General features: G+C 38.3%; 1 protein-coding gene across 9 annotated transcripts in view; it reads left to right on the top strand.

Moving 5' to 3' along the window:
- Positions 1-24,778, top strand: part of LOC121696861 (protein unc-80 homolog) — a 239,077-nt gene that overhangs the window by 52,481 nt on the left and 161,818 nt on the right. For 5 of the 9 annotated variants that reach the window (XM_042077932.1, XM_042077927.1, XM_042077931.1 and 2 more), the window contains exons 16-22: positions 13,254-13,304; positions 13,888-14,036; positions 14,264-14,427; positions 14,550-14,648; positions 15,490-15,698; positions 17,601-17,707; positions 20,941-21,088. In XM_042077932.1, the coding sequence (XP_041933866.1) occupies positions 13,254-13,304; positions 13,888-14,036; positions 14,264-14,427; positions 14,550-14,648; positions 15,490-15,698; positions 17,601-17,707; positions 20,941-21,088 (927 nt within the window). The remainder of the gene's footprint in view (positions 1-13,253; positions 13,305-13,887; positions 14,037-14,263; positions 14,428-14,549; positions 14,649-15,489; positions 15,699-17,600; positions 17,708-20,940; positions 21,089-24,778) is intronic. The other 4 variants (XM_042077934.1, XM_042077933.1, XM_042077929.1 and 1 more) reach the window with 2 other exon arrangements.

The raw sequence follows: 24,778 nt of genomic DNA, 5'->3' as shown, positions 1-24,778 counted from the left end.
GGTGTAGGGGGTAACGTTTACCAATTAGTTAAGGAAATGTACTCTGAAAACAGATATGCTATGAAAATTGGCGACAAAATTACAGAATACTTCACTCAAAAAAGAGGGGTGAGGCAGGGCTGTAGCCTCAGTCCAACACTGTTCAATATTTACATCAATGAGTTAGCGGTGCAGTTGGAACAGTCTACAGCTCCTGGCCTTACCCTAAAAGAAAAATAAATTAAATTCCTCCTCTATGCAGACGACCTGGTGCTGATATCTCCCACTGCACAGGGACTACAGCAGCACCTGGACCTGCTAGAGAAATACTGTCAGCACTGGGCCCTGACAGTAAATCTAAAAAAGACAAACATTATGATATTCCAAAAGAAGCCCAGATGTCAGGAGCACAGATACCCTTTCAATCTAGGCAGCACCGCCCTAGATCACACGATGCAGTACACTTACCTCGGCTTGATCATAACTGCATCGGGGAGCTTTAGCATGGCAGTGAATGCTCTGAAAGAAAAGGCTCGCAGAGCGCTATATGCAATAAAAAGAAACTTCTGGAACATAAACATACCAATTAAAGTTTGGTGCAAAATATTCGACTGTGTTATCCAGCCTATTGCGCTATATGGAAGTGAGGTATGGGGTCCACTCAGTGTGCATAGCTACACTAGATGGGACAAGCATCCTGTAGAATCCCTACATGCAGAATTCTGTCGATTGATTTTAAAACCAGAAAACACCAACCAATGCATGTAGGGCAGAATTAGGTAGATTCCCATTGGCCATCAACATACAAAAGAGAGCACTTAAATTCTGGATGCATCTTCAAACAAGTCCCAGAGACACACTGCATTTCATCGCAGCAAAAACTCAAGATCTGAACCCCGACAAGAGTCCTCTGAGTCAGACTAAGTAATCCCCCTCTAACAAATACTAATACACTCTCTCAGCCAAGCTCTGCTTTTAGACTAAATCTCAACCAGATTATCCAGAAATCTAAAGAAAAATATTTGGAACATTGGCATAATGAAACAAAAAAACAAAACAAACTAGCATGTTATCGGTCCATAACATTTAAATATGAATTAGAAGAATATCTCTCTATTGTCAGAGATATAAAGCAGAGACAGATCCTGACCAAATACAGACTCAGTGACCACAGCCTAGCCATAGAAAAAGGCAGACTAACAAAGTCATGGTTGCCAAGAGAGCAAAGAGTCTGTGGTCACTGTACGACATGTGAGGTTGAGACGGAGGTGCACTTTCTTCTTCAATGTAAGAAATATGAATTTATTAGAGATACCTACTTCGATAAATTTACCAACCTAATCCTGGAGTTCCGAAACCTGGGAGAACAGGAAGTACTGCCTGTCTTACTTGGACAACAAGGACAGACAGCAGCTCTTGCTGCTAAATATGTCACTGAATGCCATAGAGCGAGGGACAGTGATTAGACACTATACACTATAAATGTCTTATCTATCGTATGTTCTGTATTGTATTGTTTGATGTCCTGCTTTGGCAATGCAAAGACATATTTGTCATGCCAATAAAGCTGCCTTGAATTAGATAAATTAGATTACTGTGATATGGAAAATGGACAAGAATATAAAGAGTGGCCTTTGCCTTTGTGTTATGGAATTGGTGAGTCTTGAAGTCTTCAATAATTTGTTTCCATTAAACTAAGCATTTACATGAAGCACATGATATGCCAATTGAAACGCATTCCACTCAGACAGGCTAGGTGGCTACCAGGCTCATAATTCACTTTTAATTGCAAACAGAAAATGTCTAGCTAACCTCATGTCATTACATGCTTCCATTTCCAAAGCAATGAAGGCTGTTCATACCAACCTTATATTATGCATATCATTGTTAATAAATGTGGCTCAAAAGTGCCGGTGCATTATTTATAAATAAGATAAACAGCATCAAACTAGTAGTATTTTTCTTAAGAAATTTTATTTTACTGCAGCACTACAGCACTGATGTCAGAACAATATTACTTTAAACAGGCAACGTGCACCAGGAGATACATACTTTTTAACATCCTCTGGGGGGCATTTCTAAAAGAAATTCCAAATCAAGTTATGATTGATCAAAAGTCCTGTCTGTTATCAGTCTGTAGGTCACATGACTTGGTTCAGGTTGTTTGTCATTATGTAGTCAAAATGGCCGCCAGCGGTAGCGCACATGCTAACCAAGTGGTGAGCAATTACATATAAATCATAGTTATTTTCAATCAATCAATCATATTAACTCGTATAACTGATTATGACTATTGTCTAAATATATTGATACAAAAAAAAAAGCCTAACTGTGTTTGTGGAGTTAGTTTAGCAACTTTGAAATGTATGTATCCCCTAAGATACGTTGCCAGATTAGGGTATAAAATTTGGTCAATGGGAATTCTGTGTAGTATTGAAAATGTAGTTTCAAACAGGAAGATATGCTAATATACACTGCAAAAACAGATGTATGTACATTATGACAGTACAGGTATGTACATTATGACAGTACAACCATATATTGCCCTTCAGGTCATTTTATGGCAACCGAAAGGTGAATAGAAGAGCGAGCGAATGAGCGTGATGGAGGAGATCCTTGAACACACTTCAGGCATAGGCACTAGTGATGAAGATGAGGATAATCAGGTAGAATTGGGAGTTAGAACTAGAGACTGTGAATAGTTCTGCTGAGGAGGAGGAGGAGGAAGAAGAGGCGATGGAACAAATGCCTAAAAAAGCTAAGGAATTTAGGTGACAGTGCTTAAATTGAGGGACATTTGGGCATATTTACTGAAGTGAGCAGGCCAACCAGCTTAACCAATGAGCAGTCCCTTATAGAACAGTCACCACCTACCTCCCTAAGGGGTCAGGTACTGGATGTAAGTTCCCTATTAATTTCCCCATTTGATGTCTGGAAAAATCTGTATAAAGTGTTTTAGGCCTGGCCTTAGGCTGACCAGCTATGGTGTGAATCGTGATCGTGCAACATTTAATTTTGTGCAAAACAAAAACTAATAGAAAAACAACAAAAATACATTATATTATACATATGTATACAATATGTATTCATTTAATTTCCAATCGAAGGAACTACTAATACCATGATCAGCTATTGCGAATAATGCATTTTCCAAAGTTTGCCAACCTAATGATAGTTTAACACACTTATTTTTGACTGTAAGACAAGATGACTTACTCCACAGTTTACATTAAGCCATTTCCACTTCAAGGTAAGCAAACAGTTTTCACTGGATGGCTACACATAGACCTGTGAGGTTCTATATGAGTATATATAATCGCTTGATTATGCCATAGCTGATTTTAACCTTAGACTGTATACAATAGGTTTTAAGTCTACATTGGATGGTTATTTATGACTTATAATCCAGTTCTCAAAGGAGTATGTGAATTAGATTGTTACGTCCGAAACCTGAGTGGGCGGTGACTGTTAAGGTCTTGGTTAAGTTCCCTTGTTATACACATAGCATAACACTGTTTGAGTATGTAAAGGCTATATTTTGCTGCCATTTTGGTAAATCAAAAAGAAAAGCCAAATTAATTTACACAAATACTGACAAATTGCCAAGTTATCTCATTTAATAACTTTGTGTGTACTTCTGCGAAAAAGTTTAAGCACCTGTCAACGGCAAAAAGCCTGTAAACTCAGAGCATCCGATGAGATGTCATCTCCATAATATATAGTAGAATTTGATCAAAATAATATGAAATCCATTTAAAAAAATGTATTTATGACATAAATGATGAAGGAAAGCAAGATTTTATCAGTTATATGTATCAAATGAGAAATGGAAAAGTTCACCAATTTGATTATTTTTATACCTTAATAGGGCAACGTATCCCAAGAGATACAACTCATAAAATCCAAAATATCCAAAATATTTCAAAAATGAGTGTGAAATGTTTTCCTTAGGTGCAAATGAGACAGAATGTAACATAAAATGATTTTTTACTACTATTTCTTTACTCTTGCCTGTTTAAGGGTTAAAAACCAAAATGTCTTTGCAATACAAATGTATCAGAAACCATAGACAAACTAACAGCATGAACATAAACAAGTGTGTGTGTCAAGTCAAGTCAAGTCATATTTATTTATATAGCACACTTAAACGCAATGTTATTGACCCAAGGTGCTCAGAAATAAAATAAACAGCAATAAAAACAAAAAATAGACATAAATTACAAAAAATTTAAAATATATAAATGAAAATACAAAATAATAATAATAATAACAGATTATGATTGTAGTTAAAAATAAACATATGGTTACTGAAACTACTACTACTATAGGCCTAGAGAAAGATGTACAGTAAAGTTAGATGCCAGTTAATATAATACAGAAAATAAATAGAAATAAGATTAAATAAATAAAAATAAATAAATAAATAAACAACCAAACAAGGGGAGAAATTAATGGACATTATAGGCCAAAGAAAATAGATGGGTCTTTAAATTTGATTTAAAACTACTGATGGTGGGAGAGGACTTAATTTCTATAGGGAGATTGTTCCAGAGTCTAGGGGCAGCATCAGAAAAAGCTCTATCACCTTTAGTTTCAAGGGTTGCCTTTGAGACTGATAGGAGAAGTTGTGAGGAAGACCTCAGTGGCCTAGAAGGACAGTAGGGACTTAAAAGGTCACAGATATACTGTGGTGCCATTCCATTTAGGGCTTTGAAAACAAAAAGTAAAACTTTAAAATTAAGAGAGTTACAATAGTCCAGCCTAGATGTAACAAAAGCATGGATTACAGTTTCTAAGTCAGTATATGAGAGCCAGGGCTTTAATTTAGCTATTTGTCTTAGTTGAAAAAAGCTTCCCTTAACCACACTTCTGACTTGCTTATTGAAATTCAAAGAGGAATCTAGGAAAACACCTAGATTTCTGACCTCACTGTGGCAATTTACAGCCAGTGGCCCAAGTGCATTTCTTATCTTAGGAACAGAGCTGAGTGGACCAAAAATAATTATCTCTGTTTTCTTTTCATTTAATTGTAAGAAGTTTGCAGCCATCCAACTCTTTACGTCATTAAAGCAGTTAAACAGGCTTTCCAAGGTGCAGGAACTATCGGCTGTTAATGGCAGATAAAATTGAGTCATCAGCATAGCAGTGATATTGAATGTTATGTTTGTTAAAAATGGAGCCAAGAGGCAGCATATATAGGGAGAATAGCAGAGGGCCTAAAATGGAACCCTGAGGGACACCACATTTGATAGGTGCAATGGACGAAGAGCAATTACCTAATCTTACAGAGAATGTTCTATCATTCAGATATGATGTGAACCATTTCAACACCACCCCTTGCAGACCAACTTCATCCTCCAGACGTTTTAACAGGATGCTATGGTCAATGGTATCAAAAGCAGCACTAAGGTCAAGAAGTGCTAAGAGGGCACAAGAACCATTATCTACTGAGCAAAGAATATCATTTTGCACCTTAAGTAGAACAGATTCGGTGCTATGAAGTTTTCTAAAACCTGACTGAAATTTATCTAGGATGTTGAAAGCATTCAAATAAGAAGTGACCTGAGAGAGAACAACTTTTTCCAGGATCTTTGAAACAAAAGGTAATTTGGAAATAGGCCTATAGTTTTTCAGGTCACTGTAATCAAGACTGGGCTTCTTTAGTAGAGGTTGGACAATTGCATGCTTAAAACTAGAGGGGACCACTGCAGTAGATAGAGAACTGTTGATAATGGCCAAAACAACAGGGCAAATGATGTTAAAGACTTCCTTAAACAGGTGTGAAGGTAAAACATCTGAGTGGCAAAAGGAGGATTTCATATGAGAGACCATTTCAAATAGCTGGGAGGGAGACACAGGTTGCCACTGCTGAAGGCAGCTGGGTGAGAGTTTTATAACTGAGGGATCAGAAATTAAGGAGGGAATTTGAGATTTAATGTTATTAATCTTATCAATGAAGAAATTGAGAAACTTCTCACAGTTTTCAGTGGTGGGAGTGATAAAGAGAACAGCAGCAGGAGGATTTAAAATAGAGTTGATGGTACTAAACAATATTTTTGGTCTGTGAGCATTACTGGCAATCAACTTAGAGTAATACTCTGTTCTAGCTGACTTAACAGAGTTTTGGTACATCTTTAGAGAATCTCTAAAAATGTCATAAGAGACTTGGAGTTTGTCTTTTTTCCATTTTCGCTCATTTCTCCTACACACTTGTCTAAGAGAATGGGTAGAATCATTAAACCAGGGAGTGGAGTTGGTTTTTGACCGTTTTAGTTTTAAAGGGGCAACACAGTCTAGAGTAGCGGAACAGGAAGTGTTGAAGAGATTAACTAATTCTTCCGTATCAGAGCAGGTGGACAGGGCATCATTGATAGCAGGTGACTGAGTAAGCATAAAGGTGTTAGAGAAATGTAAAGCTGTGGTTGAATTTATGGCTCAGACAAAGGAGTGGGACTTGGGCGGAGAGACAGGGGAACAAAACATAGAGCATTCAAACAAAATCATAGAGTGGTCAGAGATACCAATATCAACAATTTCTAAATTAGACACAGAGAAGCCAGAGGAGAGTACAAGGTCTAGAGTGTGGCCTTTCTGATGTGTTGGTGCCATCACTGATTGAGTGAGGTCAAAAGAGTCCACTATGCATGAAAACTCATGAACCAAAGGTTTTGATGGGCAACAGATGTGAATCTTGAAATCCCCAAGAATCAATAATTTGTCAGAATGAGTGGCCATGACTGATAAAAGGTCAGAGAATTCTTGAATAAAATTAGAACCAATTTTAGGTGGTCTGTACACTAATGCACAGAGGACAGGGGGATTAGCATGAATTTTAAAAAGTTGAACCTCAAAAGTAGAGTAAATAATTAGTTGGTATAATTCTACAATTAAAACAGTCTTTAAACACAGTTGCTAGACCACCTCCACGACCAGTAGACCTTAGGGAATTGAAGAAGCTGCACTTAGGAGGGCAAAGTTCACCGAAAGGCATTACATCACCGTCGTTAAGCCAAGTCTCCGTGATGAAAAGAAAGTCCAGCTGACGAGACGTAAAGTCCTGGAGAATGAAGGTCTTGTTCGAAAGAGACCTCACATTCATTACAGCGGCTTTGAGGTCACGTGATCCGTTGTCCGGAGTAATCAGTGGGAGTAGGCCTATGCAGTCTTGGTGCTCGCCTGTTCTGGTGGATGGCACAAGAGAGTCTGGCACATTATCAGGGACACTGCTGCATGGTGGTGACAGCAATCGCCGTGTGCAGGTGCCGTACAGAGACGATCCAGGAGGTCGCTGTAGATTCTCCACTGACACTGTAGGGAGCGGTTTGTTTGCGGGAGCGGACTGTTCTGGAAAGCAGCGTTGATTCGGCAAGAGATCCCGTGGAGATGATGGAGGGATGCTTTCCTGTGACGCTCGGATGAGAGAGCGACGTGCGCCTCTGTGCAAGTAGCGTTTCCGCCGGAGGATCCCCGCTGCCCGGCAAAGGTGGATCACCTCAAAGTTGATGGTGTCGGTGGAGGCGAACTGTTGAAGTTCAAGGGGTGTGTAATGAAAGCCCCCCATAGCCGAAACACAAACTCCGACACGGATTGATGGATCAGCCAGACCAAAGTGGAGTTGATGTTATCGGTGCATTTGCAGTCACCTAGCTAGCACGAACCCTCAATCTCCGGCTGGTCAGTCAACCGACTATAGCCTACCCAGCAGCTGGACAGTCAACCGACTGTATGAACCCAGCGTATACAGGATGGAAAAGGAGAGAGACACTAGCACGAGTCCAGCACAGCTTCCTCCACACAAGCAGCAAGTCCAAATAGCAGTGTAATAGGCCTCGCTAATGGCAATTGGCAGAAAAAACAGCTGATCACCAGGCCAAAAACAAAAACAAAAACAGAGCGCTAGAGGCAGACTTCATAAAACGCAATAAAAGTGTAGAAAAACAAAATAAACAATTGAAATAAAAAAGGCTATCTATAACTGTACAGCTAAATTAACGAATGTGCAAGAATTGAAGAAAAAATAATCGGGAATAAAATAGTAAAATATAAAAAAAACAACAAAAACGGGTCAGACAGAGCGGCTTGAGCAGCCAGCGTCCCCGTTGCTAAGCGACCCGTGTGTGAGAGAGATAGACAGAGAGAGTGAGAACTTGAACATCTAACATAAAAACACAAACTTAATAATAAAAACATGTATAACATTCATCAAAGAATTCATCAATGAGGGAAAAACTGATCAGTTAAATGTTCTCCGCATTTGTATTGGGTTGTGTATGTCTATTTAAAATAAGAAGGCCCTCTGTGTTAGTCACCACCTGTAAGTGTTGCAATATTATCAGTAATTCTGTCACTCATTTTATGAATGAAGCCACAACAGGGTTGAAGTTGGCGAATGAATCTGCAAGCATAAGAGGGCAATAGACTCTCAAACCAGTGCTTACCACTTACCACATTTTCTGTGTATTTATGTACCGTGTGTGTGTGTGTGTGTGTGTGTGTGTGTGTGTACACCTTACCAAAAGCAATCAGCCTTGGGGAGCAGAGAGGCTGCCATTTACGTCAGCTGCAGTTGCGGTCACCTACTGTAAGACCAACCAACAACAAAAAAGATGAACATTTCAATACAAAGATGACATAATTGACTAATTTTTATAGTAGTCTACCTCCCATTGTGGCAAATGCTCAAAGGCATCACTAGACATTAAATCCTGCAGCAGCCCGCCATGCGGCACCTGCAGTAGCAACAGAATAGCCTACTACCAACCATTTACATTAACTTGAGCCTCACACACGGGGATGAAACCACAGAATAATACCAAGAAATGAAAATGTTAGAAACTATTGCAATATTACTGTATCGAAGCAAAAGCCAAGTAGTTAAACTGGACGTGGACGGTTCCACACATCTACCGCTAGATGCTAATTGTTAAGCTAGCTATTACTAGCTAATTTCTCAAAGGATAAATTATAGGCTAAGCAACTTTATCAACTGTTACCAGTGGATGAAACGACCCAATGCAATTATATATTTCAATAATAAATGTCAGGACTTAACTTTTAGGTATGAAGGACAGCAACACAGCTTCACTACTTGGCCTCCAATAAATGTTGGTCTGTTACTACAGCATTGGCCAAAGATTCTGGAAAAAGTAAGGTTAACCTGATAATGTAATTATTACTGTATTAATTAATGTATTATTATTATCATCATTATTAATTAACACTTAAAATCGTTAGGGTATTGGGGGAGGGCTAATGGGTAGAAATGGGATTGGGCCTTGTATGTAGCTGTGCAGTCTGTAAGGCCCACCCTGGATGAGCTTGGCTGCATCAACCAACCCCACTTCCCCAATCCCATGGATTGATTTTGAATTGAATGTAGGCCTATATTATAGGTTTGCCAATATAGCAATTGGCAAATAAAACTTGTAAAAACTGTATTATTCCATAGCCAGAAACATTAGCTAAGCCTTAATGGCTTATCACCTTCATGGAGTTTTTAGTGCCACAGTTTAGACTACTTCACTTTTTCACTAACCACAGTGATCCAGTGGCAGGTAGGTTATGTCTCATATTATTGTAGTTAGTAGCAGTAGTTTATGGCTTTGTTTGAAAGCGTTAACCTTTCCTGTTTTATTTCTTCGGACTGACCTAGTCGGAGAACACAGGGGAGCTTAATGTTACCGCTCCAGGGCCGAAATTATCCGTAAATTCATATCTACTGTAACTCCCTTCCCTTCTATCTGAAAGTGGTTAGCAAATGAATGAGGACTTCACCTTTGTCTGCAGATTTATTTTTTGACATTATTTTGAATATGACTCGCTCCCGTCTCAACAGCACATCTACTTTCTCCATCCACATCTCAGTTCTAATACACATATCCCCTCTCACTTTCCCTCTCCATCCATGCGCATAGGGTTCTCTTAAAGGAGCCGCACTATTTTACAACAATAGGTTATGTTGTTTAGATACAGTTAGGCTACTTGGGTTAATGTATACAAATTACAGTGTTTTTCCTCTCCCTTGGGAGTGATCGGACCTACACATCTACATTTTCATATTAGAATATTTTGTTAAGCGCGTGAGCTTATAATTGTAAGTAGCCTAATTATAGGCCAGACTTTGGCAGTAATTTTTTGGCATTAGGCTATTTGTTTGAATTCAGTTATTGTAGCAACAAGTTGTTGTTGTGTCTATTAATGGCCTATCTTAAACTAACGTGATCAATTTAAGTTCCCGAAACCGTGAACAGTGAATCAATTTGTGCCTCCCTTGGAAAAATGTAATGCCTGTCCATAAATTGGGGTCTACTGCTGGGTCTGGTTCTCTCTTATAGGCATAGCTTATCAAAACTATCTCTTTCTTGACTTAATTTAGGCCTAACAACTCCATAATTCACTCAGAAGTCAATAGGCTATAGCCTACTAAAAGTCGCTGTGTAAACCTGGGTGACGTGAGCAAGAAACAGAATGTGAAATATTAAAAATATGATAAATGGTAAATGGACTGCGTTTATATAGCGCTTTAATCGACTCCTCCGAGCACCCAAAGTGCTTTACAATGTCATGCCTCACATTCACCCATCACGCACTGATGGCAGGGGCTGTCATGCAAGGCGCCCACCTATCAATCAGGAGCACTGGTGTTAACAGTCTTGCTCAAAGACACTTTGACAGGATCAGGAGGAGTTGGGCTCAAACTGGCAACCTTCCAGTTGCTGGACGATGACTCTATCTCCTGAACCACTGCCCCAAAAATCATTGCATCGGACTCTGTGTGTACACTCTGTGTACGAAGATTTAATGTCGTATCTGGGGTGGATGGGCCTTTATTTTTGATACGTAAAGGACAACTCCTTCCTAGGTTGTTCTTAGACTGGAGTTTTCCTTTAAAGGGTTTTACCTATGGAATCAAAAATTACTCATAGGTTTTTACGTGCGTATCACATTTTTAAAACAGTAAAAATCATTTGTAACTGTGATTGGTACAAGTAATGGACATCTCGCCTCCTGGCTCTGATTGGATAGTGAACATAAATTCCTGATTGGCTAACCAAACCTGAACATCACCATTGGCTATTCAACCAGGAAGCATCAAATATGTCTGAAATGTTTTCGTAGCTTTCACAGAGATTTGTAACTGCAGAATAGATTGATATTTAGATGATAATTGAAAGATATACTGTAGTAACCGTGGAATGGATTGTACCGGTAGAATATATTTGTAAGTAAAGGACATATGGGTAATACTGAAAATTGTTTGTATATTTATTTTACACTTTATTTTAAGGGGTCCTTGTTCCAGTGTATCTACATATTAAAGTACAGTGTAACAGCCTATGTAGCAATATGTAATATCAATATACTTATGTTGTCCTTGCATGTATTTTGTGTACATACAGATCATTAGTACACATGTAATAATAAAAGGGTGTCAAGAGTCCCAAACTTCAACAAACTTTGGCAATGTAGTGTAACAAGCACTTCTTATTACACGTGTAATCATGATCTGTAGGTACCCAAAAATACATTATGTATGGACAACATAAGTATATGACATATTGTGGGGCAGCCGTGGCCTACTTGAGCAAGGCACCTAATCCCTCACTGCTTCCCGAGCGCCGCTGTTTTAGCAGGCAGCTCACTGCGCCGGGATTAGTGTGTGCTTCACCTCACTGTGGGTTCACTGTGTGCTGAGTGTGTTTCACTAATTCACGGATTGGGATAAATGCAGAGACCAAATTTCCCTTTCGGGATCAAAAGAGTATATATACTTATACTTACTTATATTACATATTGTTACATAGGTTGTTTTACTGTACTTCATTATGTAGATACACTGGAACAAGGACCCCTTAAAATTAAGTATTACCCACATTTCAAAACGTGAAACACACATACAAAACGTATGAGTTCATTTTGATTCCATATTTACCCTATTAAAGGTATGTTTTATGGTAGCTACTTTTTACATCCTCAAATATGTGTCGCTTAAGCACACCCTTTCTTCACCTGACCCATCCAGGGAATTGGTTCAGATACAAAACCCTATGGAAATCATGATAAACAATAGCCTTTATAAGTTGTCACCTATTTTTGCATACATCACTGACAAGCCAGCTACTGTAATTCTGAGCTCAGTGAGCTTGCTAAATATGAGTATAGCTTTCTTTGCATACACTTTTCACTTTTTCGATTTTCAATGAACCGACCATGCCTGGTTCTTACTGTTGACTATAGCCGACTACATATTGCCTAAAATACTTATTTTCAGTATGATTTGAAATTATTTAAGTGTTACATTTTTACATTTTTAGTTTTAGCCATAAACTTGGAGTTAAGTCCGAAGTCTGAACTGCTAACATTACAATGTTGAAGAAAATACAATGCATAAAAACTATATATAGACTAACAAATTAATCACAGACACAAAATATATATTTGTGAATACATTATCGGTACATCCACTGCATGCAGCTACACAAGTTTCAAAAATGTGATGCTGTAATATTGTACAGTATTTTCATAATTTCCATAGGAATACATTAACAATACATTATGGAGCATGTTGGTTCAAAGTTGTTGTTTGAGAGTTCATTTTATCCAATTGCTGCCAAATTTGGTGCATATTTAGCTAGCAGATATATGCAACTTTCTACACTTTTTTCATAACATGCAGCATTTAATATGTGATGGTTTTTACACTCAAAATTATTGGTGTATGAAATATGCAAATGTTATGCAAATCAATATGAATAATGAATTCTCATTTCAACATACTTTTGTATGGTCCAACTATCAGGTTTCAAGGAAAAATAAATGCTTTCCTTGAGATATGCTTAGGACACCAACAGTAGGAAGATAATAAAGATCCAATTTTGATCCAATTTTGCTCGGGCGGGAAAGAGTTAATCCCATACTGTCTTGTTTTATTTTTCTACATGAATGTTTCTACTCTTTTCATATCTTTACATCCATCTCATTCTGTCAGTTGCACATTTCAGATCGTCACTCAAGTAATCAGTTATCATTCAGTCAACTTGAACTTCAATTGTTGTAAGCTTGGCTTGGTAAACAAATGTAAACAATACAATACAATTTTTTGTTAAATCCTGTCAGTTGTTAGAGTTCAGGTTACTGAATTGATGAGTGATTTTGCAAAGATAGTGAAAGGGTGGAAAGATGCATGTCACTATGTTTTCAGTTGTGCCTGATTTTTTTGCGTTCTACTGAGAGTACATGTCTGTGATGGCCTGACATTTGTTTTTTTTTTTCAGAGCACGGCCTTGCAGGTGACCGTTTCCACCGGGAGCATAAGAAAACGCTCGGTAGATAATCTCAATAATCTCACTGATCTCTTAAATTACTCAACCCAGCAACCCGTTTTCCCCAGGCAACGTTGTCATTGCTATATCTCACAACAAGCATGGATCAACCATAACATCCCCAGAGTCCACATCTGGTCTCACAGACTGCACTCTCCTTCGATGTATTTGGACATGTTATGATCCCTCAGAACATTAAATGAAATTCAAAGTAAAATAGGTCCATGACGTCAGGTCTTTCAGGGCTATATGTTGCAGGGCAGTGCAGGCCACTTGCATGAATAGAAATTTCAGATAGATATTGTTATAAGTTATTTGCAATTCTGCCTTACCATTTTTTATAGGTTTTTTTTTCACAGAACATACCATCTCTGACAAAAACATATTCTTTCTTTAGCTTGTGATGCAGTGAAAGAAACTGTTGTTCAGACAGTCTGAGTCAAAACTACATGGTCAATGCATTAGAGGGCTGAATGGTCAGATCTGTATGCCACTGATTTTGCACCCCCTGGGTTTATTCCTCCAGGATAAACTATGTGTCACTGTGTTTTTTGTCATTTGCTGGAGTTCTATTATACCTTTGCAGATAAGGCAGGGTTTGGGAATAACTTCACCACAGGAGGGGACAAGTCTGTCGCCCAGAGCATGGAATCAGTTGTTGTGGGCTGTATGTTCAAGTCCCTAATCACACGATGTGCCTCCACCACACATGAACTCCACAGCCCAGAGAATCTGGTAAGTGTGCAAGCATATTGTTGGATAACTGTATACTATTGTTGTATAAAATAGCTGTAGAGACATGCACATTTAACTTTAGACCAGGTTTTTCTTGGTCTAATTGCTAAAACAGCAATTTGTGATCAAGCGCCTGACCACACCTACTTTTTCACTGACTGTGCCTGTGGGAGTGCAATGTTAATCACAATTGCATTATAACACATACCTGGTCTCCTTCTCCCTAGGGTCTGTACTGTGACATCAGGCAACTGGTGCAGTTCATAAAAGAATCTCATGGCAATGTGTTCCGGCGTGTAGCTCTAAGTGCCCTGTTGGACAGCACAGAGAAACTCACAAGTCAACGCAAACCTGAGGAGAAAGAAGACGTCAATAAACCACCTACACGCAGGTATACAGATACACACAAAACCACAAACACATACAGCCAGACAGAAAGATTCACATATAGTCACTGGTAGTGAGGAGAGCTCACAAGTATAGTACTGATTATTTATTTCTCTTTGTGTTCAGGTCAGAGTTGGGAACATTGGGTGAAAAGGGCCAGTCAGCCTCTGCTGCTGATGAGTGTCGCAGCTGCATCTCCAGCCGACCCCCTCAAACACCAGAACAGTGTGTTTTTTTATTTTTTCATTTTTATTTGTTTATTCTTCAAACCACCATGGGCTCAAACTTGGTAGCAGTAAGCGGACACAGAACACCATCAGAATACTGTGTCGAAATACAAATAAATAAAATTCTCTTTATTACCTTATCCACACTTAAAAGCATAGAGATACAGTGGATCACCTGTTCTTGACTTGACCTTTAGTCAAATGGACAGACAGTGAAATTTCCCTTTAAATGCCAATTTGGTTTTAATCCACCATCTTTCCAGGCAACAGGTTTTATAGTGGCAGTGTAATCCCTGGGTGATTTTATATCTCAGACCTAGACATATATTGAATGGTAAGAATATACAGTAAACTCTATATTGTTGCACTTTACAGTATATCATAACCAAAAGGCCAAGGCTTTAGAATAGGACATATAGAACATTTTCCCAAGGGCCATCAAATCGTATTTGTTTTGCCGTCTGCAGATTGACTTCACATTTCAAGGATAGTGCAATGTTGGCATATAGTACACTAAGCATAGACCTATTAGGATCCAGGTTTGGGTCGGGCCTTAGGTAACTTCTCAACTCTCATCCCACCCTCATTCATCTCCCGTCACATTTTCACTGTCCTGTTTAATAAAGGCCCAAAAAAGCCCCGATATAAACATGACCAAGATTGCTACAATGGTTTGGAGATAAATAGTTTTCTTACTTGATGCATTTTTATAACCTTTTAATTGTAGCTCTCTCAGTAAAGATCTTACAGTAAAATGGAATTGATAAATGGTCTAACTGAAGTTAATTGTGTTTGTTGTGTGTGTTATCTGGGGTGCTTTTCATACATTTATTGTTTAGTGAGGAACAGATTCCAGGTGCTCTACTGGGAAAGAAAGATTTCTGGAGGAAAATGTTCAAGTCCCAGAGTGCAGCAAGTGACACTAGTAGCCAATCAGAGCAGGACACGTCAGAGTGCACTACGGCTCATAGTGGTACCACCAGTGAGAGGCGCTCACGCTCAAGATCACGACGCATCTCTCTGCGCAAGAAACTCAAGTTACCCATTGGTATGTCACATTTATACAACATATTCTTCACATAAATCTCAGTACAACAAACATACACTTAAGTACGGGGCAGATTTACCAAGACAGCAATTTTAGTCAAATATATGACAAGGTGCAAATTTATGACAAGGTCTGTCGGATGGCTTACTTGTCAGCATATTTATCAACTAATGTTGTGCAAATTAACTAAATCTCAGTTTCATTCAAACAATGCTAATGATATGTATCATGCTGCTGAATTGGTTGGTAAGCATGCTTTGGTTAGCTTTGGTAATTGTTGTTGCAATCATGTAACTCCCATACAATTTTATCAAATGCAGTTAGAATGATATAAGTTTGCTTTATAAGTTCTCCAAAAGACTTCCCTGGGATATCATAAAATGAGATATTTATAGAACATACAATGCATACGGAAAGTATTCACAACGCTTCACTTTTTCCACATTTTGTTATGTTTCAGACTAATTTTAAAATGGATTCAATTATTATTTTTTTCTCATCAATCTACACACAATACTTCAACACCCCACAAAAGTGTTTGGGGTGTTTTGTACAAAAAAATAAAAGACTGAAATATTCTATTTACATAAGTATTCACACCTTTTGTTATGAAAAATACACCTTTTGTTTTGTTATAAATAAAATATGTGCGGAGTGTAAAACCTTATTGCCACACATTCTGGGAGACTCATAATGAAAACTAAAACTTGTTTAACACAAAAAAAAGAAAATTCTGAAAAACAACAATTGTTTTAATCTTGATTGTACAGACGTATAGTGTTATTGGTATAACATAGTAGTATAGTAATCAAACCACCCATCCACCTTACCTACCACCCTATGAAAACTAAAACTAATAATCAAAGTCATTATTATTGTTGTTGTTGTTGTTATCGCTGCTGGTGGAGGTGGTGTTGGTAGTGTTAATGTTGCTGCTATATTTTTGGTAATCATAATGCATACATTTGTGTTACCATTAAGGTTGTGCAGGTCATTTTGGATGGTGGTTGTTGTTCCCTAAAATTATAAACATACTCCCATGTATACTATTATTTAAAACCCATAAAACCCATATAATATTACTAGAAACTGTGTAAACACCCTTTTAAAAATGTTATGCTTATAATACATTTCAAGATTACATAATTGACGACATTAACATGATCATGAGAACTACAGCTTGACTGGTTGTTCCCTAGATATATTTTTTTATAATTAAATAATCACTCACTCCCCCTCCTTGCTTCTATGCCAGTCCACACGGGAACCTTTCCCCAATAGAATCTTTCTCCCACTGAACTGGGCTCATCCTTTATTTATTTGATGGAGTGATGAAATGATTATTTGCTATATAAATATTCAAAGATAAATTCAGCCAGAGTAAAATGCCTGTAGCTTCATTGATTTTATTTACTTGGTTTTAATTACATGTATTTTTAAATGTGATATTTGAAAAATGAGACTATAAATATTGATTGGTACATTGAAAAATTCAGCTCATCCATCTCTTTTCTATTTTCCTCTTGTGTTCCTCTCATCATCAGCATGCCGTCGGACTATCCGCCTACCACTCACACTATCTGTATTACGTATGTGTACTGTCTTTGTAGTACGACTTCTGTTAACTTGATGTGTGTCTTTTGGGGTGTTGTTATCTTCTAAAGAATATTTCTTCTGTTTGATTCTTTGTGTATGTGTCCTCTCTTGGCATTCCCCTATTTATGTGACATTCCTTGTGTTTATGAAGATGTTGAGTCATCTTACCATTTAACTTATTCTCACCTCATTTTATGCATGTGTGTTTGCTGTTTACTCCTGTGTGTTGTTTTGTGTTTATATAAATGTGTATATCTGTAAGTCTCTCACTGTACATTCTCACTCCCTTTGTGCCAATTTCTTTAGGTAACTGGCTGAAACGCTCTTCCTTGTCTGGTTTAACGGATGGTGTAGAAGACCTATTAGACATCAGTTCAGTGGATCGCCTCTCTTTCATTCGCCAGAGTTCAAAGGTTTGTTTGTGTTTTGTGATTGTCCTCATCAGATCCCTCAATTAAATTTTCTCAGTTCAGCTGCCCCTATATTTAAAAAAAGTGTGTGTGTGTGAGTGAAGGGTAATGGCCCCTCTATCACTCTTTTCTCTATTTACATAACTGTGTAAAAAGCTTAGCACCTTACATGTTATTTTCATATTATAAGATATGTTATAAGGTAAGGCAAGATCATGTAATTACAATCTATATTAATTTTCACTCTTTTTATTAGAATATAACCAAGAAATACAGGAAATATTACGTGTGTTATAGAAAAGCTGTTATACTGTTATGTGCTATGCTACTGTTATGCTACTGTTGCTGTTATACAAAAGCTTTACAATTTCCAATTTATTGTGCTTAACATTACACATGTATCGTGGTGCTTTACAGAATGTAGGCAATCAGAGAAAAAGAAAAGAGGGAGAAAAGAAAAGGAAGAAAGAAAGAACTTTCTTTTTACCAACTCCAATATCAGCCTTAGTGTCTCCTGTTGACACTTTACTATAGTACCAAGTTCATTGAGGGAGGCAATACTCAGATCAGAGCAGAGGTGATGTATTTATTAGTCTAACAGCAGATGGGAAGAAACTGTTCCTCATTCTGGTTGTCTGCCTTAATGCTGCGTAGCCTCTTGCTTAATGGGAGGGGGGCAAACTGTGTGATGAGTGTCATCGTTCATGATGAGGGAGGCTCTGTTTTTAGTGGGCTTTTAGTAGGCTTGATCAATCACTATTGTTCTTCTTAAGTTTACATTATTATTCCCGTTCACCCACTTTTTGGGAACGCTACTCCTAGAGCGTTTGAGCTATCGACACGGTTCTAACTCTAAAAATTCAGGCCCAAACCGATGTAGTGCGGTTGTATAAATGGTGTGATCGTTTTTTGCGTTATTTGGCCCCATTGAAATGAATGGTGGAATGCTCAGAATTTTGATTTTCCATTATGACATCACAGCTCTCTGCCAGACTCTTGATTGCGAACACCTAGCGTTCCAAGCCATCTAGCTGCTTAATAGAGTACCGAAGCCATGACGTAGCGTTGCCAAGGCAGCAATTTCACTGGATCTAAACAAATCAATCTAACCATTGAAATCACCATTAGCGGTGGCTTTCTTAATCTATTTCAATAATTTTTATAACGTTTCTAAGATGTTAGTATATTTTTTTACACTGTAGGAATCACATACTACAACATATATTCATACCAACACGATCAAATTCGTGACTACAGAGTTTTATTTTAGCATGGGTTTCCTCCGTAAAGAGATCTGCATGTAACTTCACAGCATGCAGTTAAAATCCTTAAATACACGGACGTATTTTGGCTTTATTTTTTAAGCAAAAAACCTCACTCTTAACAGCCGCCAGTCTTTGAGAAGACGTGAAATATCCACTGGAATTTTGTTTCTTTATATTACACCTGCCAGGGAATCCGTGTTATGTGGGTAAGCTACTGCCTAGCAGGTAAAGCACGTTTAAATGGCTATAGCTTACATTTAAAACAATTTATTGAAATGGTACCACATGTCTACATTCAATGCTATTTAAGCCACTTCGAAAGTTTGTTTAGATCCAGTGATTCTGCCGTCATGGAAACGCTACGTCAGACTTCGGTACTCTATGAATCTGGGCTGGGCTGGGTTGGGCTCTCTGTGTCTGTGAAGGCGTGTGCATATAAGTTTTGACCCGTATCTGATTTTCAAAAATGAGGTACCGTTGGAATCCTTGAATGAAGCCAGCACCAGTTATACAGACAGCAGAGCGCCGTCCCATCTTTTTTTTTAAAGCCAATCCGTGTGTATACAGGTCATGTTTTTGAAGCCAATCCATGTGTATACATGTCATAAAGAAAGATGGGACCGCGCCCAATCCATGTCAAACAAATCTTTGTAGATCCACAGTAGACTATGTGCACGACCTGTATACATTAGATTGGCTTGGATTGGCTTTTAAAAAAGATGTGATGACGTAGACCCTAGCAACCATCTTAATTACCCTAGCAACAACCTAGCAACCACCACTATAATTTCAACCTAGCAACCCCCATAGCAACCAACATGATTGCCCTAGCAACCACCATAGCAACCGTGTTATTTAGCATATCAACTACCATACCCTAGCAATGCCCTAGCAACCATCCTAATGACCGGCCCGCAGCCCCTCAACATCTGCCCAAATTCCAGATTACCAGTCCGTCACTGCTTACTTGTCTATGCATCTCATATAAAATTGAACATTCACCCATCAGTCAAAAAATGTGTCATGAGTTATTCAGTTACACAATTTAGCCAATTTGATGTTGGTTAGCTTGGTCACAACCAGTTCCTTGTTGCACAGTTTGTTGTGATGTCTCCTTTCTGCCAGATGTTGTCCCTTGCTGTGTCATTTGTTAGCTAGATGCTAGCGGTTAGTGAAATGTTAGCGGTTGGCTTTTTTGGTGTTGAACATACCGGAGAGGCTGAATAGGCTACATTACAGTAACATAACAAGCCAGCGAGTCACAAGCCTAGAGCGCCCGCTTGCGGCTGTAGACGGTAATGTTTACTCCATGGTATAAGTATATAAGTATAAGTATATATACTCTTTTGATCCCGTGAGGGAAATTTGGTCTCTGCATTTATCCCAATCCGTGAATTAGTGAAACACACTCAGCACACAGGTGAACACACAGTGAGGTGAAGCACACACTAATCCCGGCGCAGTGAGATATCCGACACATTCTCAATCTCTATTACAAAAAGTTAACCATCTTATGTAGTATCTGACAAAAAAAACCCACAAAACACTTTCATTTATGTTTTCTCTTAGTGTGTCCCCACGCTGTATTCAAGTCCCACATCTGCAGTGCCTATAAAAAGTATTCACCCCCTTTTATAAATGGAATCTTGATCAATTTAATTTGCTGTTTTTTTGGTGATTTACGAAAGTCCCCTCTGTAATGTCAAAGTGAAAGCAGATTTTTACAGAGTAATGTTGGGCTTTGAATTAATTTTAACTTTATCTTTACAAGCCTTTATCTTTACAAGCCTTACAATTTATGCAACCGCTTATTTTGCATTAGATGTTTTAATTCATTAACATTACTTTGTGGAAATCTGCTTTCGATATTATGATGATTATGATATTATATCAACCCCCCCCCCCCCCCCCCACACACACACACCTTTTTCTCCTCTGACCTCTGCATATCCCTGTTTATTGTTTGCTTAGGTAAAATTTACAAGTGCAGTTAAGTTGTCTGAGGGTGGTGGGATGGAATTTGGCCATGACGAAGAGGAGACCTTCTTCAAGCGGCTCGGTAAATGGCGATCAGGCCGGCGGAACCCCTCGAAGGTCCACCATACAGAAGACAAAGATGGTAAACCCTCCCTTTCTTTCGCTGTCTTATCTGTTTGTCCATATATCTTTCTGCATTGATTAACTTGTATGTTTTTCCATTGCCTGCCCTTTTATTTACCTGCGTCTCTCAATATGTTGGTTCTCTATGCTGACAAATTGCCATTTGTCTTGAGGACCCACTCCAGCAAAAAACAACAATTTAACCTTTTTCACTTGTGCATTCGCTTTTAAGTGTTACAAGACATACAGTACTGTATGTAATAAATTATATGTTGTTTTTATGTGGCTGAGTATTTCTGGTAAAGAACAGCCCATTGTTGCATGACAACGGATGGAACCCAATCCTGACTGACAGGGTGGAATTTTAGAAACCATTCTGCGATAAGTAAGCTAACCTGTCAGTGTTAGCTGTCTTACATAAGCATTACATTGCTAGACATTTGAAAGCATTAATAGAATAATTTATTTGTCATAGCTTTACTGTACAAACAACGAAAAGCAGTTTAGCAGCTCCACATTGACGGCATAACACATCATTAAAACACAACAGTCATGCCAAGATAAAATCAATGAATAGATTTAAAAAGTTTCATAAGGGACTAGGGTAGATGAAAAGTGCACACAGTGCGAAACAGACAGACAAACCAGCAACATGCACAAACAACAGTCCCAGGTGTGATAAATCTGTTTGATTTTCACTTGATGGACCTGAATCTCCTTCCAAAGGGCAGTGGTGAGAACAGTAATGTCCTTGAAGATACAACTGGCTTTCTTCTGCAGTCTACCGTTGTAGATACCCAAGTTCAGTTTCTAAAGTTGTAGAAAATGATACACAAATACATTACCAATTTGATGCATCAACTACAGTAGTTGGCGACCTTGGCTGAATTTCTCTTGAAATGTGTTGTTTCTTTTGCCCGTGGAACGGACATTATTGATCTACTGAGTAACCCCATCCTGTAGAGCTTTACATTAGAATTAGAATTTACTGTCAAGGTGAATTTAATTACCGTTTAAAGTTAATTAGTAAAATCATACACCTCTGTTTCAGCTCATGATGTGAAGGAGGACAAAGATGTTTGTTGTTGTGTTAAAGCCTTTTCCATGCAGTTTTCCATGCACTCTCAACATACTATTAATATCATTGGCTGTTTCCATTGTCTAAATAATATTTAATAGCATAAGAAACTGACAGCAATCAGTAAATCAATCAGTCAATTAAATTTGCTTTGAAATGCAAAATTTGTGAAGAAAAAAATCTTGTATAGTTAAAACAAAGTCCTTTTAGGCAAGTCTCTCCACTTGGCCATATTGCAACACATTTTGGACATTATCGGGCATCAATTTCCGGCAGAACTGTGCGTGTGCAAGGCTTCACGGCACCGGCTGCAAGATCACAACACATGATTGACATGACATATTCACAACATACCACATGATTGGCAAGATGTATTCACGTCAACTTGCGTTGCGACCTAACCCCATACATTTCTATGGGAGATTCTTTGAGTGCTGTGTCTCCTCATTAGAAAGTCTCTGGTTAAAACAGATAATGCAGAGATGGTTAATAAGGTGTTTTTAGGATAGACATGGTGATTGTATAGTTTAATACTGTAGATAGTTTAAACGTTGTTGATAGATATTAATGCATGTTAATAGGCAAATAGTTTAATGGATGTTGATAGGCATATAGTTTATTGGATGTTGATGGACAGAATGTTTAATGGAAGTTGATAGGCAGATACTTTAATGGATGTTGATAGACCGATGGTTTAACAATGGTTGATAGACAGTTTTCTTATCTTATTTCTTAACTTGTGGCCCCATTTTAAGTTGTTTTGTCCGACATTGCTCATCATCTACTTAGGAGGGCACTGTTCCCACATACTTTGTCATCATCAAATGCTTGACCTCTTTTGAAAGCTGAGAATTCCCAGAAACAGTTGGCTTGAATGTTGTTTTTTCTTTCAGCCGGTAACATACATCTCTGGAACTGCACACATTTGGGCCCTCTAGGTCACCTAAGTAACCTTGAAACACAATTGAGGCCTGGAACCATGAGGGTTTTCTACGATTCATCTTAAGATTGTTCATTTGGTTTTTCCGACTGTTTCCTGAACATGCTCGTAGCGTGAACGCGCATGTACTGCTCTTAAGACACTCTTAAGGGGAGCTGTCCACGTTAATAGTTCTGAAATATCCACTAATTTGATGGTGATGTCAGGTGACTGCATGTCACAGCTAGGCCTACTGTTTAAACTTGGGATCTACACATTAATTCACATCAATACAAAAATTAGAAAAACTTTGACATCTGCATGTAAGCATCCCAAGTAGGCTATATACCACACACAAGCATAAATAATTGTAATTATTTAACATTAGATTGTTGCACCGTTTTTATGTTTGTTGGAAGATATATGAACATATTAGGCTTAGGCTATAGCTTACCTCTACATTGGTAATGCCAGTTCTTGTGAGCGTCCTACTGTGTGCTGCCTGTGCAATAATGTTTCAGGGTGTCACTTAAGACGATGTTTGAAGAAAGAGGTCGAGTAAGAAAATGAGAATGTGTAGACTTAAATAACATATAGCCTAGGCTTAGATTTTGACGCAGCACAGACTAAACCACATGTTCCTTTCTCTGCTTTTGTCCGCTGTTAATCACATTATTATGTCCATTAAATGTATGCTATTCTGCACGCTAAAATCTGATTCTTCACAAGTAAATATAATTAAAAATGGCAACGTAAGTTGAATAATTATATTATTAGTTGTAATTCCCCTGTATGTCCTGCTGGTGACCTCAGTGAGAAGTACCTGTTAAGACGCTCTTAGCCAGTAATGAGAACTCTGGATCACTCATAGATCTAGAAGTATTTCCACGACGTTCTTAAGCTGCAATGATTTCGGGAAACAGTCGGCAAATCTTAAGACGTTCGTAAGAGGGACTTTACGACTATCTTAGGCTTACAATGCTTTCCGGAAACCCGGCACATAGATGACTATAGAGTAAAATATGATTTTTTTTTTTTTGTGGTAAAACCTATGCGTTTAGCTCAGTGTCATTTTTTAGAAAATGTTCAGGCACTATGACATAATGCTTCTTTGATTGTTATGACAGTGACTACCATGCAATCTAGATACAAACAAGCTTTCATTTGGTAAGGTCCTTTTGGATTTTCCATCAAAGACTCTGCTTCGAAACGTGTTTGCATGAGTTTTGAAGGGTGTTTTGTGGGGGTTCTTAAGGTTAAATTGCATATCATTAGCCTGGCGAGCCAGACCCACATTAAAATGTAGGGTCTGGGCACTCACCGTTCGCAGTGCTCAGTCCGAGGGGCGGGATAATCAGTTGTCTTTCAAATTCCCTCTGCACGCAATAGGACGCAATAGGATATTTGTTTTCAAGTAGCAGGGAATTCAAGCCAAACCGTTGCAACTCTGCCATCAATCATTATGTTAAGCCCACCAAACGACTCTATACACGATTTCAATGGCCTGATTAAGTTTCGATTTCTGGAGCTCACAAGCCAACGGAGAGTTGCTAGACTAGCCCTGGCAGCAAATGTAATTTGCTGGCGCTAGGGGCGCGTCTAGATTTCTAGGCTAGCATATCATCATATCAAGAAGGAAAAAAATGCAACACGGTCGGGATGTCAAGGGCTAACCTATTTTAACCCTTAGAACTCCAGCCATTTTTGCAGGT

Source organism: Alosa sapidissima, chromosome 22, assembly GCF_018492685.1.
Source record: "Alosa sapidissima isolate fAloSap1 chromosome 22, fAloSap1.pri, whole genome shotgun sequence".
Classification (NCBI taxonomy): Eukaryota; Metazoa; Chordata; class Actinopteri; order Clupeiformes; family Clupeidae; genus Alosa; species Alosa sapidissima.
Note: the sequence above shows the minus strand (reverse complement) of the source record. Positions and strands in the feature narration are given on the sequence as shown.